The sequence below is a fragment of the Sinohyriopsis cumingii genome, chromosome 1, assembly GCF_028554795.1.
Source record: "Sinohyriopsis cumingii isolate HCF-2022 chromosome 1, ASM2855479v2, whole genome shotgun sequence".
In the NCBI taxonomy this organism is placed as follows: domain Eukaryota; kingdom Metazoa; phylum Mollusca; class Bivalvia; order Unionida; family Unionidae; genus Sinohyriopsis; species Sinohyriopsis cumingii.
Genome location: NC_142961.1, coordinates 24,954,151 through 24,969,189, shown reverse-complemented (window position 1 = coordinate 24,969,189; position 15,039 = coordinate 24,954,151). Strand labels below are relative to the sequence as shown.

The 15,039-nt window shown below is 34.6% G+C and overlaps 1 protein-coding gene across 1 annotated transcript in view; it reads right to left on the bottom strand.

Annotated features, from left to right (window-relative positions):
• LOC149806565 (maltase-glucoamylase-like) overlaps window positions 1–15,039 on the bottom strand; it is a 301,187-nt gene that overhangs the window by 168,097 nt on the left and 118,051 nt on the right. The window contains exons 27-28 of the mRNA XM_089954697.1: window positions 7,708–7,820; window positions 1,889–2,014 (exon numbers count right to left, since the gene is read on the bottom strand). Coding sequence (XP_089810823.1) covers window positions 1,889–2,014; window positions 7,708–7,820 — 239 coding nt within the window. The remainder of the gene's footprint in view (window positions 1–1,888; window positions 2,015–7,707; window positions 7,821–15,039) is intronic.

Genomic DNA, 15,039 nt, shown 5'->3' with positions numbered 1-15,039 from the left:
AGGGTCTAGAACATAAGTATAGTACACTATAGGGCATAGGCCATAAGTACAGTACACTATCGGTAAAGGCCATAAATAAAGTACAATATAAGGTATAGGCCATAAGTGTGTGTGTGTGTGATTAGGATTTTTAACATAGCTTTTAACAATTTTTCAGTCATATCGCTATGATGTCTGCAGTGTGGCAGTTTATAGTGATGTTTAGCACTGGGGCATCATGCCGCAGACATGTAGCATGATGTCCCACCCAGTCATATTATCCTGACACCAGGCCGACTAGTCCTAATACTAACCTCTTAATGCTGAGCGCCAAGTGAGGCAGAAGTTAGTACCATTTTTGTAAGTCTTTGGTATGACTAGGCCAAGGTTTGAACCCACGACCTCTTGCTTCCAAGGTGGATGATCTAACCAATAGGTCACCGGAGCAATCTAGGTCATAAGTACAGTACAATTTAGGGTATAAGGAATAAGTACAGTATGCTATAGGGTATAGGACATAAGTAGAGTATGCGATAGGGCTTAGACCATAAGTACAGTACATTATGGGGTATAGGACATAAGTACAGTACTTTATAGGGTATAGGCCATAAGCACAGTCTACTATAGGGTATAGGCCAAAAGTAGAGTACACTATAGGGTATAGGCCATATGTACAGTCAACTGTAGGGTATAAACCATAAGTACAGTGCACTATAGGGTATAGGCCATGAGCAGAGTACATGATAGGGTAAAGGCTATAAGTACAGTACACTATAGGGTATATGCCATAAGTACAGTACACTATAGGGTAGAGGACATAAGTACAGTACACTATAGGATATAGGCCATAAGTACAGTATGCTATAGAGTATAGGCCATATGTACAGTGCACTAAATGGTGTAGGCTGTAAGTACAGTACACTATAGGGTATAGGCCATAAGTAAAGTAAACTAAAGGGTAGTGGATATAAGTACAGTATGCTACAGGTTATAGGCTGTAAGTTCAGTACACCATAGGGTATAGGACATAAGTACAGTATGCTTTTGGGTATTTGCCATAAGTTGGGCAAAGTCACATGAATAGGTAAGTTCGAGATAAATTGAGTAGTAAGACCTGTCGCATGGGCTATGTTGTGAAATATAGTTAAAATATAAGGTGTATTTAAAAAGAGAATTGAGCAACCAGATTCAATCCTATTTTGGACTCATCCTTATTTCTAGTGTTCCTGTTGTAAATCTGCAGATGTGATTTATGTTGTACTTAGATATTATTCAAGAGGAAAAACATTTGTTTGGACTGTTCAGTGGAAATAGAAAGTGTTCATTATTGGGACTAAAACATTTACTCATGAACTGTTGTGAATTATTCAAAGAAATTCTTGATGATGCCATCTCGACAAAGTCAAGATTCTTGGCAGATCAGTGCATTTCCAGTTTTGAAATTTATACAGAACTATTCATTCATTTTGACTTCTAAAGAACTTTGTCAGGATTTTTTGGATTCACTCCATAATACTGTAAGTTCCTCTCAAATTTTCATTTATAACATTGATAATTAAATTGTTTGTCAAGTTTTAGAAAACGTGTTTATCTTGCTTCTTTCTGTTACTTAGTTTGTGACCAAAGACTTGTAACAAAAGTAAAAAAATTGTGAATGAAGATTTTCCAAGAATGATTTCAGCAGTCTGCAAAATTCACACCAACAATGTCTCCCTGGTACATGGCTTTTTTGCATGCACTGAAATGCAGATTTTGTGTATGGGAATGAAAGCATACTGTTAACAAAATGCAGAACATATGTCAAAAATACCTTGTGCTTGATCACTAAAACTAATCAAAGTTTTAAATTGCTTTTTCAACAAATTAAAACTTCATGTACAATATATGTAAATTAAATTTTTTCACATACATGAGGAATCTTCGCTGCTCTTGTTCTGTTCACTGCAGCTTTCAAGTTTTCAATGTGGTTGTAACCATATCGACTGAGCTGAAAACCAAGACTCCAATATGGTGGCATGTAGGGTCGTCCAATGGCCTGCAAGAAACAAAAATTGGAAGAAATGACATTAGAAAATTATTAATATGATAAAATAAGCAAATAACCAAATTCTGGAATTCTTCCAAAGAAGTTCAGTTAAAATACGTTCTTAAATTTCATCATGGATTAATTCCTACCATTATATACTACAAAGCAGGCTTCTAAAAATCCTTTCCATAAGAAAAACCCATCAGATTTTTTTATTTTTCACCAACTGCAAACTACTCCTGTTTTATTACATGCTTAAGTGTGAAAGACTTATTGGCAAAATAATTTTCCTATTTTTCCTTCCTGTTTTCTATTTTTCTATTTTCATATGCAAAACTATAAGATTTCCTATCATGCCAAGCAATGCTTGATTGTGTTTGCCTACAAAAGTTGTACCTGCAGCAACAAAAAGACTGCTTTGTGAACTAAAACAAATAAACAGTAACTGTCTTTCATTTTAGACATGTAAATTAATCTTTGATAGAGAATTTGGACCAGATGCCATTCACATCTCTTATTTCTCCTTACCTCCTTGACAACAATGATAAACCCAATGTGATGCATTGCTGAATAGGATTTGCATTGTTTACAGTTAGGGTCAAATAGTTTACAAAATGGCAAATGTGTAACAGATTAAGTCAGCCAAATCCTACAGCTTTTGCCACTTTTTCAAATTTCACATTTCAGTTATTACATGATGAGATAGGTCTGGTATTAAGACAGGAATAGAAAATATTTATATGTACATAGTAATGAACATAAATCTTTTCATTTTATATAAGAAAAATTAATAGCTGAAATTATAAACATGGGGCAGTAATTTGTTTAAGACAGGTATCAAACCACCTAGAATGTCAGTTAAAATTGCTCTCTAATCCTGGCTGAGTGGATCAGTGATATCATCCAATGAATGGAAGACAGAGAATCCATACAGATTATTTCTGACATGTCATAGGATGATGTCATCAAAGCTGTGAAAGCCAACCATCCCATTGGAATAATGAATGACATATTAACCAATCTATCAACTCCAAAACATTTTATTCTGTATGTGGATTACCTAGAAAAAGGAAAGCTGGAGATTCATTATGGAAAATGTGTCAAGTTAAACACTGCTGATTAAACAAAAGCACGTTTGTTTGTACATTTGAGTTCAAATTATAGAGAATCAATGATGCAGACTCATATGGAGCACCTGTCATGATGGAACATAGGGAAGAAATGAAAACAATGTTAAAACTGTATTCTCCATATCCAGTGGAATGTACCATGTGACACACTGACATGCACAGACTAGTACCAATGTTGCCATGACTACCCTTGAGATGAAACTCTATGTTAGCTTCCTCAAAAGTATTCATACATGCTACAATATACAGCCCTAAAATTCTGGCAGGAATTGACTGATAATCCATGGACAATACCTCTTGCATCATGTATGGTAGATCTCAATGACAAATTCAATCAACATGCATCAGGTATGGTATATTTCAATGACAAATTCAATCAACATGCATCAGGTATGTTAGATTTCAATGACAAACTCATCAAATTCATTCAACATGCATCATGTATGGTAAATTTCAATCAACAATGTCCATCAATCACTGGTTTCAAATGTATGATGTTGGATATAGAAGTTGTCAATGCCATCATCATCAATACTGTACAACATGCTGACCTGTAAGTTATTGTTCTGGCTGCATTTTCTCAATGGAACTGTCATTAATGTTTTTGTCTTTTTTACTTCAACAGATCTTACTTCAGCCTTCAATTACATGCATTTTGTGAAGGTGACAGATGACTATATAATAATTCCACTTCGGCCTTCAATTGCATGCATTTTTTTAAGGTGACAGATGATTATAAAGTAACTCTACTTTGGCCTTAAAATTGCATGCATTTTGTGAAGATGACAGATGATTATAATATTTTCAATGGGCTGGAATTCACCCACTCACCATGTAACTAGTTACTTGTAAACAAGGTAGTGGTAGGTGTCTAGGTAATACATGATAACACCAACAACACTTTCCAGGACACACTAAAATTTGAAACTTTTCAAATATTGCATATTCCAGAAACTGTGTTAGGGTTGCCAGCCTAAGCAGGTTGTGCAGAGACCATTCCATAAAAAACAATTTGCCCCTTTTTAACTATTACCAAAATATTCATTTTCCTGAAAACTTGGAGCATAATCCCTTTCAAGGTTACCCAGCAGAGGTTCCAAATCTCCATGCAAACAGAAAGGGCATGTGTCCCTCCTGTTCACCTGAGGTATGTTACGGCTGACATGTTGTTTGAGGAGACCATCATACAGTGCCCCTTTATGTGGTTGCTGTACATCTGTAGGGCTAAAATTAATGCCCTCATAACCAAATTGATTATGTTTAGGGTATTTTCTCCCTTCAACCATGAACACTAAAAATCTCACCCACCTGGCTCCAAGTAATAGGTAGGAGTAGAGTTTGGGGACAAGCATGCAGGCTCTGGTCAGAAATTGGTCTTAACTTTCCAATAACTTGGTGGTGAAAATCCAATCCAACAGAAACCTGAGCTGACAAAGAATTTCTGTACAGTTTTCAGATCACAAGTGTTGCCTTCCCAGGGGAAATAGTTCTGGTTCAGGGCTAGATACAGGCAAGTCGACAACAAAGTCTTCTGTCTACTTTGTCCAGTGGGACAGTCCAATCCCAAACTCATGAGGAAATGCATCCCATATGAAATCCTGAGATTAACTAGCTACAGTTTCTACAGATTTCTGTAAAGCCCAACCATGTCTCTATGGACTGGCAGCAAGACATATCTTAACCCTTTAAGCCCCGATCCCGTCTGTAGGCGTGATCCGGTTTCTGCATTCAATGGCCAATCCCGCCTGTAGTCGTGATTTTTTTACTGCATTCAATGGCCGATCCCGTCTCCAAGCGTGATGAATGTGTGTTAGATTCAACGTCTCTGATTGGTTAGAAATGGGTTTATTCCAAGAACTAACAACTATTAAACCAATCAGAAATGATTTTACTTTCATTTGCGGAAATTTGAATTGTTCAGAAGCTAAGGGCTCCTGTTTTGAAAGCGGTTTAACTACATGTGTTCTGGTCATGAAAAATCGTAAATGATGGCGGATGTAAGAGTGATTTTTGATGAGAGCAAAAATGAGGAGTTTCTCGGGTTTGATCTTGAAAATACTGAGCAAGCTGAGGAAAGATATGTTCATTAGTTGGATATTTTGTGAGATTTCGATTCGGACATAGAAGTTTCTGAGATTGAATCGTCCGAAGATGAGGATGCTGACAGCGCTGATGATCGAGTTCTTGCGGATAAACGTTGCACATAATTTTGTAAATTCTGTATAAATAAGTCGTGAAAGACTTGGACAAATAGGGAAAAAAAATACATCACTGTGTAGACAAATTCATTTGCAATAAATGGTGAAACTTTCTTGGATTTTAATTGGATATAAGCAGAGAAATTAAGGTAAGAGTGAATGCATGTGCACGATGTTTACAAAATTTTCAAACAGGTAAAAACTCTGGGGCACACGCAGCTAGACACAGCTTAGCGCTGCTGGGGCATAGCAGCAGTGATACTGATAACGGGTCTGGGGCTGAATGAGTTAAGAACTCTATAAGGCCATTGAGGGTCAACCAGTATTCAAAATACTAAAAATAAATCCACAGTTAGATTTAGGTGGATAGCAACTGCTTCCAGAACTTAACCAAAATGTAAAATTAATGTACATGTGCAAACTTAGTCCCCTTCATCCCAAGTCTTTGATTCTTGGCACTATGTAACCTACTTCAAATTGATGCTTATGATGTAGGAAGAAAGAATTGTTAAAATGCAGTCAGGGGTTATATGTATGCCATCATTTGGGTAGACATAGATGCCAACACTGATGACAGGAGTATAGCAATAACTCCTATACTTTGTAGAATTGAGCTGAATGTGTTTAAATTTGTAACAGAAATCTGAGCTTTTGTTAGCAAAACAGAAATACAAACTGTAAGCCAAAAAAATACAAACTGTAAGCCAAAAAGAAATACAAACTGTAAGTCAAAAAGAAATACAAACTATAAAGCCAAAAAGAAAGACAAATATTAAAGCCAAAACGAAATATAAAACTGTAAGCCAAAACGAAATACAAACTATAAGCCAAAAAAAAAAATACAAACTGTAAGCCAAAAAGAATTATGACAAAAAGAAATACAAAATGTTAGCCAAAAAGAAATGCAAACTGTATGCCAAAAGAAATACAAACTTGAAAGCCAAAAAGAAATACAAACTGTAAGCTAAAAAGAAATGACAAAAAGAAATACAAACTGTAAGCTAAAAAGAAATGCAAACTGTAAGCCAAAAAGAAATACAAACTGTAAGCCAAAATAAGTTACAAACTGAATTTGCTACCAGGGAAACAATGCAATGGTACCAAAAAGAAAAAACAATGATGTTTCATCCAAACATTCTGTTTCACCTGAACAATTCTAGGCCTTCAGTTCAAAGTTTGCATATTTTATCAATTTTTCATATTTAATCAAGAAAATACATGAGCAAGTTATATTTGGGAAACATACATGAGCATTTATCAAAACATATCATATAGCTATACAAGAATCATGAGGACTGTGTAAAATATGTATTAACTTTTGCGCTTGATAACCAAACTCTTGGGTGCTCAAAAACTGTTATGAACAGGATATCCTATTGTCTCATTATGAAAAGGATATAACAATTTTAAGTATACCATATTGTCTCATGAAGAGTAATACTTTTAAGAATATCATATTGTCTCAGTATGAAGAGGATTTTATACTTTTAAGTATACCATATTGTCTCATGAAGAGTATGTAATACTTTTAAGTATATCATATTGTCTCGTGAAGAGGATTTTATACTTTTAAGTATACCATATTGTCTCAGTATGAAGAGTTTGTAATACTTTCAAGTACACCATATTGTCTCAGTATGAAGAGAATTTTATACTTTTAAGTATACCATACTGTCTCATGAAGAGTATGTAACACTTTTAAGTATACCATATTGTCTCAGTATGAAGAGGATATAATAATATTTAAGTACACCATACTGTCTCATGAAAATTTTATAATACTTTTAATTATACCATATTGTCTCATGAAGAGTTTGTAATACTTTTATGTATACCATATTGTCTCATGAAAAGTGTGCAATACTTTTAAGTATACCATATTGTCTTAGTATAAAGAGTTTGTAATACTTTTAAGTACACCATGTTGTCTCAGTATGAAGAGGATTTTATACTTTTAAGTACACCATACTGTCTCACGAAGAGTTTGTAATACTTTTAAGTATACCATATTGTCTCATGAAGAGTTTGTAATACTTTTAAGTATACCATATTGTATCAGTTTAAAGAGGATATAATAATTTTAAGTATACCATATTGTCTTATGAAGAGTTTGTAATACTTTTAAGTATACCATATTGTCTCATTAAGAGGATGTACTACTTTTAAGTATACCATATTGTATCAGTTTAAAGAGGATATAATAATTTTAAGTATACCATATTGTCTTATGAAGAGTTTGTAATACTTTTAAGTATACCATATTGTCTCATTAAGAGGATGTACTACTACAAACTAAATTATATTATCTCAATATTTTCAAGTATACCATATTGTCTAACAAAGAAGTGTATTGCTTTTAAGTAGACTGCCTTACTTCTGTGTACTGCTGTACCACATTTTCTGGTTCTGGGCCAAGGAAAATGTAGAAGTCCAGTATGCCACCAATTGTTCTGTATGTGAGCATCGGAAGAGGTGAGAAGGTATAATCTGTAATTGTACGAATAAATATGTCAAATACTGACCTAGTTTATCAAAAAATCACCATAAAGTTAAGCTGAGCCTATGGGAAATCTTATACAAATTTAATAACTTATGACTAAAAATAAATTTCATATGTACTACAAATAAACTTGATGTGTACTACATATAAACTTCTTATGTACTACATACGAACCTCACATGTACTAGATATAAACCTCACATGTACTGCATATAAACTTATGTACTTCATATGAACCTCACATGTACTAGATATAACCTCACATGTACTACACATTAACTTCTTATGTACTGCATATAAACTTCACATGTACTACATATAAACTTCTTATGTTCTACATATAAACTTCACTTGCTACATAAAAGCTTCTTTGGTACTGCATATAAACTTCATATGTACTACATATAAATCTCACATGTACAACACATAAACTTCACATGAACTACACATAAATCTCACTTGTACTACATATAAACCTCACATGTACTACATATAAATCTCACATGTACTAGATATAAACTTCACATATATATACTACATATAAACTTCATATGTACTACATATAAACTTCTTATGTACTGCATATAAACTTCACATGTACAACATAGAAACTGCAAGTGCCCTCTGATCTGTATATAAAATCAAAAATCAAAAATATCGGCAAATAAATATGGTGCATTACTAGTTTATATTGGTCTTATGGTCTAGATAAAGCCATGCATCACTATAAGTATCCAATAGTTTTATTACAATTCATATTGCATAAACATTGTCATCAAAATCAAAATGGTTCTCACAAATGTATATCTACTTCTTATTGATGAATTCAGCTACATTTTGAGATTAAAGCAAAGAAAATCACCTTCCTTCATATAAAGGGTGCCTTATAGTGCTGTAGGATGGGAAGTAGTACAATTGCAGTTACAATTAAATCCAGGAATATCTGTGCATTTAATTCATCCTCCATGAAATGTCCTTGACCAAAAGGCTACATCATGTTTCTTTTCATGAATCTTTGACATTATGTTTCTATTTCAATACAATGCAAGAATTATTTTGTGATGTGCAAATTTGCTCAGCCAGCAACCAGATTCAACATGGGAGATTATGGTTCCTTTCTAATATAGATATTCAAGAGGACATGTTAACTATCAGTGGTGTTGTATTCATTCCAAATTTCAAGGAGTAAAGGAGTAATAATATCTTCCATGACTCTAATATTCAGATTCAATAATTAATAGTATTTTTTTAAAGAATTTTAACATCAGGTAGCATATCTTTGACTATAATTAGAGCTCAACATTCAAAAGATTTGGTGTAATAACTCAGTTGAAGAATGAGCTAATACTTATTGATATAATTAATACAGTGGATTTATGAAAATATTGAGGTAGTGTAAGTAAAATGTAATGTCCACATTATCAGTTATTCAAGAGAACTTTGGACACCTGTTCAAAACAAATGATTTTAGGTAATCCAAGATGGCTACCCAAGTGGACTAAGTTGAACACAATGGATATATCTAAAATTCAGATGACATGTCATTTACTGCACTGGCACAGGATAGAAGTGATCCATCAATGTTAACATCTGGATATAACCTTATGGATTCAAAATGGAAGATCTCTGTTCTTGTGCTTGATTACCTTCAGCCCAACTCTCTTTGAAATATAACAACAGATCCTAAAGAAAAAATAACACTTTGTTGTTAAATTTTTATCATGGATCAAGACTCTACCAATCTATTGTATTTGATTCAAGATACCTCACTAGAAGACTCCATCAATCTATTGTATTTGATTCAAGATACCTCACTAGAAGACTCTACCAATCTATTGCATTTGAGTCAAGATACCTCACTAGAAGGCAACTGCTTCTCAGGATTCTCCAAAAGTAAAATTTACACTACTCCCACAAAACAATTGTCAAAATATTGATGATGATAATTACAGATTAAAGTACAATACAAACTCTACAACTGTTTGTAACATAAAGCTTATATCAGAATAGCAGAACATGCTGACCTCGAGATACATTCAAGGAACTGATAACAGGCATAATTATGGTTTGATCTTCAAAATCCTGAATCCACCAGAAAATCTGCAGTCCTACAAAGTTACAGTGACTCTTTATATATAGTTCCACAAATACTTTACTTATTGAAATGCCTAACCAAAAAAGAATGGACAGAAACTAACTTTCATCTCCTATTTGCCAAAATTTCTTCTGTAAAAGGTTATCATGGCAACAATCAGAACATTTTACATGCCAGTAGCACCCCCAACCAGTCTTTGCTAACATCCAGTGGGTCTACTGTTAATTTAACAGAGGGCAATGAACAGCTCTCCCCTACTGGGAATTCAGACTCAGAAATAAATGCTGATACACCAATTAATAACTCTGGTGAAATTCACCTAATCTCTTCCTCCCTTCCTAAAACAGAAACTGAAAACCACAGTGGTGAGGAAATTTCTGCTGACCTTGCTAGAGAAAGCAATAATAATGAATTGCTCTCCAGTGCCATCACAAAGGATGAGGAATATCATGGTTCATGATACTGATAGTGAAAATATTAATTCAGATACTCCATGTCATTCATCTCAAAACCATCAAAACGTCTTTCAAAAACTCAGTGGCATAAGCAAAAAGCCCTCAAAATTAGCCATCTGAACATGCATTATCTTTTTCCAAAACTAGATGAAATCAAATTACTTCTTTGAGGAAAAAATTCAGTAATTGATATTTTTACTTTCAGTGAAACCTTCTTACATAATCTTAACTTAAGGTTAAGGCATATCATGTGAATTGATGTGCAAACATTTTTTTGTCTCAACTGTACTCACCATACTCCAGTCCCTTTTAAAGTGGATCTTAAAGGTGTCAATATGTCAATACAGTTTTCACCATTAGCAAAGTGGGTTGATGAAATTTGTTTGACCAATGGTGGGAAAAGTATTTGTATTATCACAGCAGAAATGGAATATCTTGATCAATTTGCCTGTGAATTAAAGCTATCTCTGAAGAAGAAAGTGTGTCTGTGAGAAGAGATATGAGTTACATCCTTTTCCATTAGGGTCAGGGGTCAGTCAAGAATAAAAAAAATTGTCTGTAAAGGCAAGTGAATGTTTGGTCTATGTATGGGGATGCTCACCAGTTATTAAGCACTTTTGAGAGAGTGGCATATGTAAGGTGAAGTTGTTTGAATTTGAAACATGCACAGTGGACAGAATGTTGGCATACCTTTGTGCTACTTTGATGTAATGTGGCTGACATTTCTTTGGATATTGTACTTGTGAAAACTGTGCATGATCTAAGCTAACTGCTAATTGAAATGATTGCTCCCTTGTGCTAAAAAGTCATCCTGAAATAGTCTCAAGTACACTATCCTTAGCAGCTATTAAAATAGAGAAAATGAATTTAGCAAGACTAGACAATACCAGCTTCTGAAAGTGCAATGAATGAATTACCAAATATATAAAATGTAAACAAAAAATTTCAGCTCTTATTTTTACAATTTACCTCTGAATTCAGGACATGAAAATGGCCAGGTGGAGCTAGCATTTTTTTTTTTGAAGGTGCACATCTGGAGTAAGGCCAAGCATATACTCTATAACCCATATTATCCCATCAATTATACACCAAAAAACAGGAAAAAAAGGTTCTTTGAATAATACCTAAGTTATACAAGGCCTTTCTTAAATTTCTAATTTAATCGGAGAGGAAACCTGTGGACATTCTCTTTGTTCAAAATTCCAACCCTATGCAAAATATGAACCTGTAGTGTGCCACATGAACCACAAAGAATAGCAATATACAGCTTGTTCTGATATCCTATTATCCCTGCCTGTCACATAAGCCAACTGCCATTTGCAAGTTGAGTAGCTTGCTAATCTAGATGTTAATTTTCTGTTATGAGTGAAAGACAACAAGCTTTATAAAATTTAACAAATAACTTATTTCCCTAGAATACAAAGAGAAAATGAGAAACAAGAAATTATGGCATTGCAAATTAAATCCCAAAATAATCCAAGAATTACAGACAAAAGTCATAGTAATTTAGAGTCCTTAATAAAACTGAATACAAGTCCAGAATAAATCCAAAACTGGTGATGATGTGTCTGTTATAGCTCTTATTGTGCTGATGTGACAACAGTCTTTCACTGAATCACAGAAATATCATTTCAGGTTTGAATACACTATAAATTCCAGTGAAAATCTTTGTCTATGAATTTTATCAGAGCACTTTTGCATTTCCAGAAAAAATAATCATTTGATCCAATACTTTGAAGAAATATTCCAGCCCGAAACTAAAAAAAAAGAAATACTGGACACAACTTACAACTTGATTCTACTAAAACTTAAAGCATGAATGACCAAGTCCTCACAGATGCAAAATTATATACTTCTCTACTTGACCTCAGGTCACAATTAGCATTTTCTATAAAAAAAATGAATCAGATGGAAAATAATCTTTAAGAATGATCCTGATGTTTACAAAACAATAACCTGGATTATGTATAATTTCACTTAGGAAATTACAAAACCTTGGCCCACATAATCATATTTACTTCTTCTATTAATAATAATACTGAATTTTAAACCCATATATATAAAGAATAATTTAGCTATGTATTAGTTGTTTACAATGAATAAAATATAAAAAGTCAATTTCGGTCAAGCAGAAACGAACTCAATTTTGGACAAGGTTAAGTCCAACATACATTGTTACATTACAATAGCATGTAATGAAATAAAAAGTAAAAAATAACTAACAAATATTGCCTACCATGTGCTGAAAAATGGCATTAAAACTCCAATACAACCATAGCAATAATTTATCAGAATTCATTCTTATATATTATCAGTAGATATTAAATACATAAATACAGCAAAATGTTATGTAGTGGGGCTGGGAGTTTACCATATCTTGCTTATCAGGTCATGTATAATGCAACCAATCACTAATGCTCTTGTAAAACATAGTTTGGGACTCCAGAAAGGAACCAATAGATACAGCTATGAATTGACATTTTTTAAAGTGAATTATGTTTCTCCAAAAATGCCCATTCTTATTAACAATAGGAGATTACTCTGTCACCTCTAAATCCAGACCTCACTATTCCCCTTACTTCCATTAAGTGTACATCTGTATCCCAGATGTAACCAGTTTAAGCTTGGACACCACTTTTAACAGGATGCTTGAATTTGCAGGGAATTTTGGGACGTGTGGATAGTAATGTGATTGGTTAAGTATTTCTGGATACAGAACTCTCAAACAAATGATCTCCCTCTGTCAAATACATTACCCAATAACATTTACTTTAGGAGAAGAGGTAATTGGAAGATGAAATGCTTGAGCATCCGACCTCTACTCATGTTACCCATTAGGAACTCTATACTTGTGGCAGCCTGCATGTGACTATTGCCTTCTGTTCAAACTTTTCCTAGGTGAATCCAACAAAAGCTGCAAGGCTATGCCTGGGGCTGTCTCAGCTAATGGTATGGTAACAGTCTCAATAGCTACCAATAGGACAAAAAGATTCAACTCTCTCCTTTGTGAGGCCATGTCATGCAAATAAAAACTGGAAAAATCAGAAATGGCAAGCCAGTTAAAAGACTCAACTATGTCTCAAATTTAGACATTACATTTGAAGAACAAGCTCATCAAGACTACCCATATTTTGTGAGCTGAAGTCTTCTCAAGTTGTACCTGATCGACAATTGGGGTTATGTTTTGCTTTCTTGACTTAGCTGGTAGAAAGAGCTTTTGACAGCTACAGCATAATTCTCTGAGCACCTCAGACAGCATCTGAGGGTGCATACCAGGTCCTGCATTTGCACCAGTCTACAGATTGATCAGGAAGAGACAACATATTTTTTTGTTGACTGCCTAGTTCACCAGAATAAAGATCCAAGGTGAGCATGCATCATCTAGATACACCTGTCTGTCCAAGTAGAAAGGTCCTTATTGTATCCATATCATTTCCTCCATAATGTCTAAATATGTCTGATATCATGGAGTGGAATCCCTTGATTGTGATACGTGTTAGCTTCTTGTCTTTAAAGAGAAAACAAAAGAGGTTAGCCAGTTGGTGAATTGAGACATAGAATGTTGTGACATCTTTAATGTGATATCAGTCATTGAAAATATGCCACTTTCCCTTTTTTGCCTTTATAATGGATGACCATCTAGATGTTGTGATTCTCTCCACAACTAAAGTGCTGGACTTCTTTCACACACAGTATCACTAACAAGAGCCAGGCATAGATAGGCATTTCTCTGGATGTGGATGGAATACTGCAATATCAACTGCTTCATCAGATCACTGATCCATGATCTGTCCCAATCAGAACTATTTTGTAAGTACTGCCCCTCATATTCTGGATTAGTTGTTGTATCAGAACCATTGGAGGGAAGGTATATGTCTATATGCCCTGATTGAAAGGGCACTGACTGCCCATGCCTTTGGATCAGTAAATGGAGATCAAGGTGGGCAAGTATTTTGTTCTGCCTCAATGCAAACATGTTTTGCATCATTCTGCATCATAGGTCACAGGCTCAGTGGAAGATTGACAGATGGAGACCATTCTTTTTGATGTAATTAGTCTGTCCTTGATAAAGATTTGGCTAGGACATTGAGCCTGCCCAGGATGGGATGAATGGGATAGTATTCCATGACTTAATTGTCTGACATTATCAAAATGGTTTTCTTTGGATGTCAAGGAGGCATGAAAGTGGCAATCATTTCCAGAAGATTCATCTGAAAAGCCATTCTTGCAGTACCAGTGTCCACTTGCTGCTCACCATCATAAAGTCCAGTAGTAATTATACCCCCAACCTGACAAACTGGTGTCTGCACAGATTGTGATTTCTGATTGTGTGGCTTGAAAGGTATTCCTGCTGCTAGCCACTCCATGTCATGCCACTGAAGAGAAAACAAAGGTTAATGACCTGAGTTTGAGCACCAGTGAGCCAGAAAAGCCATCTGTAGATGGCACACGTACAGGTGACCAAGGTATAACATGTTCCACTGGTGCATTTAGCGGATCAAAAAGTTGAAGAAACTCCTGCACTGAAATGAACTTCTTAGAGGATGTCTTCTTCAATGCTCAAATGATGTTTGGGAGGAAAGCAACTCAGGCTGATAAGACTTTGAAACTCCATGCCTATATGAATAAAGTGGTGGGATAGGACAAGACCCAACT